The sequence below is a fragment of the Anomaloglossus baeobatrachus genome, unplaced genomic scaffold, assembly GCF_048569485.1.
Source record: "Anomaloglossus baeobatrachus isolate aAnoBae1 unplaced genomic scaffold, aAnoBae1.hap1 Scaffold_551, whole genome shotgun sequence".
Lineage (NCBI taxonomy): Eukaryota > Metazoa > Chordata > Amphibia > Anura > Aromobatidae > Anomaloglossus > Anomaloglossus baeobatrachus.
Window position 1 is genome coordinate 60,120 of NW_027444894.1, and position 4,457 is coordinate 64,576.

The 4,457-nt window shown below is 47.1% G+C and overlaps 1 protein-coding gene across 1 annotated transcript; it reads left to right on the forward strand.

The window, feature by feature from the left end:
• Positions 1-1,410: 1,410 nt before the first annotated feature.
• Positions 1,411-3,945, forward strand: LOC142283820 (short transmembrane mitochondrial protein 1-like). The gene is made up of 3 exons (XM_075333159.1): positions 1,411-1,511; positions 3,139-3,192; positions 3,571-3,945. Exons 1-3 carry the CDS (start codon positions 1,497-1,499, stop codon positions 3,643-3,645), a joined length of 144 nt encoding a protein of 47 aa, XP_075189274.1. The 5' UTR covers positions 1,411-1,496; the 3' UTR covers positions 3,646-3,945.
• Positions 3,946-4,457: the final 512 nt, after the last annotated feature.

Below are 4,457 nucleotides of genomic sequence, written 5' to 3' on the forward strand. Positions count from 1 at the left end.
GGCCACCGCTGGATCATACAACTGTGACAGCAAGTCGCCCGAGTGACAGCGATGAAGTCACAGGTGAGTTGCTGTCACAGTTGTATGAACCAGCGGTGGCCGTGAGTAACCTCAGTGACATCATCGCTGATCGCGCGGCTGTCTTCAGTTGCTGCATGGAGCTGTCAGGAGCGGCGGTGTCTTCTGCAGCTCCTGTCACCTCCATGTAGCAGAGCTGGACCATCCTGGATTACGCCGGACATGGAGGGGTTTTTCGGGCTGAATAAAGTGGTGATTGAGGGTATTTGTTAGTGGTTTTTATTGCAAATAAAGGATTTTTCGGGTGTGTGTGTTTATTTACTGTAATTTACAGATTAATCATGGAAGGTATCTCGGGGAGACGCCTGACATGATTAATCTAGGATTTAGTGGCAGCTATGGGCTGCCATTAACTCCTTATTACCCCGATAGCCAACGCACCAGGGCAAATCAGGAAGAGCCGGGTACAGTCCCAGAACTGTCGCATCTAATGTATGCGGCAATTCTGGGCAGCTGCTGACTGATATTGTTAGGGTGGGGGCTCCCCATAACGTGGAGCTCCCCATCCTGAGAATACCAGCCTGCAGCCGTATGGCTTTATCTGGCTGGTATTAAAATTGGGGGGGGGGGAGACCGCACGCCGTTTTTTTTAAAATTATTTATTTTTCTGCTCCATAGTGACACGCCCACCGGCGGCTATGATTGGTTGCAGTTAGACAGCTGTCACTCAGCATGTGGGCGTGTCTCACTGCAACCAATCGTATTTGCCGGTGGGCGGGGTAAGCAGGGAATACGAGATTGTTTAATGAGCAGCCGGCTTTTTCAAAATAATAAAAGCCGCCAGAGCAGTGTGAATGCCGTGCATTGCCGCGCTGGTGATCGGGGATCGGTGAGTATGAGAGAGGGGGGGAAACTTCTGTCACTCGGGGAATTAGCGGTCACCGATGAATCCTTCACGGGTGACCGCTAATCATTACGCGGCACAGACAGAGCCGCAGCATGACAAAGAATTCGGGTGAAGTTCACCCGAGTTCATTCTCATCACGCAACTCTGTCTCCTGTCAGCCGACATGTAGTAACGACATTTTGCATCACACACGCAACATTGCTCACGGAACACACAAACACATGTCAGTTAAGTTTCACACGCACATACGGCTAGCATACGGGATACACACACAGGCCACAAATACCATAAAAACGGACCTAAAAAACGGAAAACGGACCCGAAAAAAGACCCGTATTGCACGCACGTGGTTTTCAAGGACGTGTGTTTCAGGCCTCAGTGAGTACAATAAATAGAATTTGTATGGGTGACATTCTCATCACTGACCACCAGAGGTCACTGTACATCCGCACAGCTGCCGGCTTCTTTGCCCAATTTAAAGATGGCTACCCGAGCACTTCCTGTTTTTGTCCGGCTACTTCCTGTTCCCGTAAAGGAGGTGAATCCTGTGCTTGGAGGAAAAGCGGCTGCAATGTTGCAGTTTATAGTAAGTTTTCAAGGTCGGTTAACCCCGTCTAGTGGGGAGGGGAGGACAAGGGGGCAGAGAGTAGAGGGTACAGGCTTCTTGTCCCTAAAACTTAGGGGTGACCTGTCCCTTCCCTGTGTAATAGTCTGTGTAAGTTGCATTATACTTAAAGGGGAGTTCCACTTTTAAAAAACAACAGTTAGAAGATAATGGGGGTTGTAGTTGTGGTGAGACTTATGTGATGCTTGTGAAAAAGTATTAACTGCTTCTGTGCCTGGCATGTGATGGTGCTACAAGTGTGCTGGTACTTGTAGTTCCACCAGGTTTGACGAATAGTGAAATATTCGGGTTCGGAAGCCTGGATGCATCTCTGATACACAGTCCGCTTCTGGGAACAATGTTGTCTGATTATTGCTCCACTTTGGTGCCTATTTGTGATATCCAGTGCAGGTAAAGTAGACAGATGGGGGCTGTAGCCCCCAGCTATGTGCTTAGCTTGGCAAAAATAGAGGCTCCGTATTCTCAGGCTGGGGAGGCCCATGTTTATTGCGCCCCCCTCAGTCCATAACTTGCAGCCCACAGCTGCCAAGGTTTGTTGCATCCATTAGAAGCACCAATTGTGGCGCTTTACCCAGCTAATGCCTTGGTGTGGTATGTGGGGTTGATGTCAGCTGTTATTTGTCAAAAATCACAGCTGCCACTAAGCCCTGGGTCGGTAATATAGAAGTGTCTATGAGACCCCCTTCACCCCCCCCCCCCATTACCAACTCTGTAGGTAGAAAAAAAACAAACACAAAAATTATATATATATAATATATATTAAACACACACCCTCTTTCACCAATTTATTAATCCCAAAAACACATACTCAGCTACGACGTAATCCACACGACATTCCATGAGAATCCCGACTCTGCTACATCCAGAAGCTGCAGTGGTGGACAATGCGACCGATCTCTGCAGCTCCTGAGACACACTGAGGGCAGTGGGGACCTGGTTGTGAGAAGCGGTGACATCAGTTAGGTCATCGGAGGTCACAGCAGGGTTCCCACGGTACCTAATGGGACCTAATGTGGATTACATCAGACCTGGAGGGGTGTTTTGGGGGTTAATAAATTGGTGCAAGAGGGTGTTGTTTTTTTTTTTTCTTTTTTACCCTTTCCCCCTTTTTACAAGGCTTGATAGTAGCTGTGATTTTTGACAAATCACAGCTATCATTAACCTCTCATATTACCCTGATTGTCACCGCACCAGGGCAATAGGGATGAGCCGGGTAAAGCGCCACAATTGGCCCATGTAATGGATGCGCCAGTTGTGGGGCAGCTGCAGGCTGCTAATTTTAGGCTGGGGAGGGCCCAATGACCATGGATCTTCCCAGCCTGAGAATAACAGCCCCCAGCTGTCTGCTTTATCTGCGCTGGTTAACACAAAATAGCATGGGGACCCCTGTCATTATTTTTTATTTTTTTTATTATTTATTGCTCCTTCATCAGAAATGACAAATATCCTTTGTTCCTCTGTATAGGAGCTGTATACACAAAACAACTTTTTTTTTTTTACAAGATGCTTCCTATGAAGTCAAGGATAAAAAAAAAAAAAATTACAGTTTCCTTGTGTATGATATTGACCGTTGCGTTTTCTCCCGCAGTTAGGATTTGCCTTCGGAAACGTGGTGGGGATGTACCTGGCACAGAATTATGAGGTGAGTGTGTGATGCCCTGATATAGTCTGAGAGCACCACAATGTAGGGGGAGAGAGCCTGATTCTGGCGTTGTCACTTACTGGGCTGCTTGCTGACGTTTTGATGAAATCCCAGTTTTTTTCTGCCTTTAGATGTATCAGAGCATTGTATAACCCCACCCACAGTTCTGATTGGTAGCTTACTGTGAACACTCTGCCAATTGGGGTTGGAGATGGGGCTACATAGATTAGCTAGAGTGACATCTAGTCCGGCAGTGATAATCTCCTGCTCATAAAACACTGATTGTATTGAAACAGCACACAGCCTGATAAGTGACACATCTCTCAGATTACATTGCAAATAAACCCATTTTATATTCTCCGTATCCGTCTCCCCAAGGTGCCCGATATTGGAAAAAAAGTTGAAAACTTCAAAAAGGATTTGGAAGCCAAAAAGAAACCCCCGAGCGAGTGACCATGGGCGTCCGGGACCCGCTCGCTCCTCCTTGATTCAGTAGCTGCGGTGTATATACATATATATCTATGAGCTGCGGTGGAGACGTGACGGAGGGCACCACCAACCTGGGGGACTGGGCTCGGACCTGCGGCTCCGGACAACTGGACCTCTGGTCACTCATGAGAAGATTTCCCCCGCGGCTCCTCCTCCTGATGGCTTCCATTATGGAGGAACATTAGACTGTGCCGTGGGGTTCATCCGGTCACTGTCGCTTTTGGCTTTGGAAGGGTTTAATAAAATGACACGTTTATTGTTTAATTCGGGTTTTTTTTGTTTTTGGGGGGCTACTACAAGTACCACAAGTGGCCACCAGGGGGCAGGAACATGTCTGATCTCCTCTTTTATAACTTATATGAAAAAAAAGTTTTGAAAACTTTTTAGAATTGGCCCAAACTTTACTTGAGATGTCCTATGACCCTAGTCATGAGATGGTCAGTGAGCGCAACCCCCCCAAATAAAAATCTCAGGTAGATGCCCAGTTTTTGTGTCTACCACGACCCAGCCCTATCATGGCACCCAACTTTAAATGTTGCTATAGGGCCCTTTTTGTTCCCTCTCTATGCACCTGCACCCTACAATAGCAAAATGTCCAGTGGTATTTATTGATTTCTCCAGAAACAGCGCCCCCCTCGTCCATGTGGTTGTTTTTGGTATTGCAGATAATCCCTATTTAAGTGAATGGGCCTTGGCTATAATACCCGACCAGGCAAATAAAAAACCCATATGGTCGTCAATTGTCAACAATAGCCGATGGCTTGTAATTTCCACTT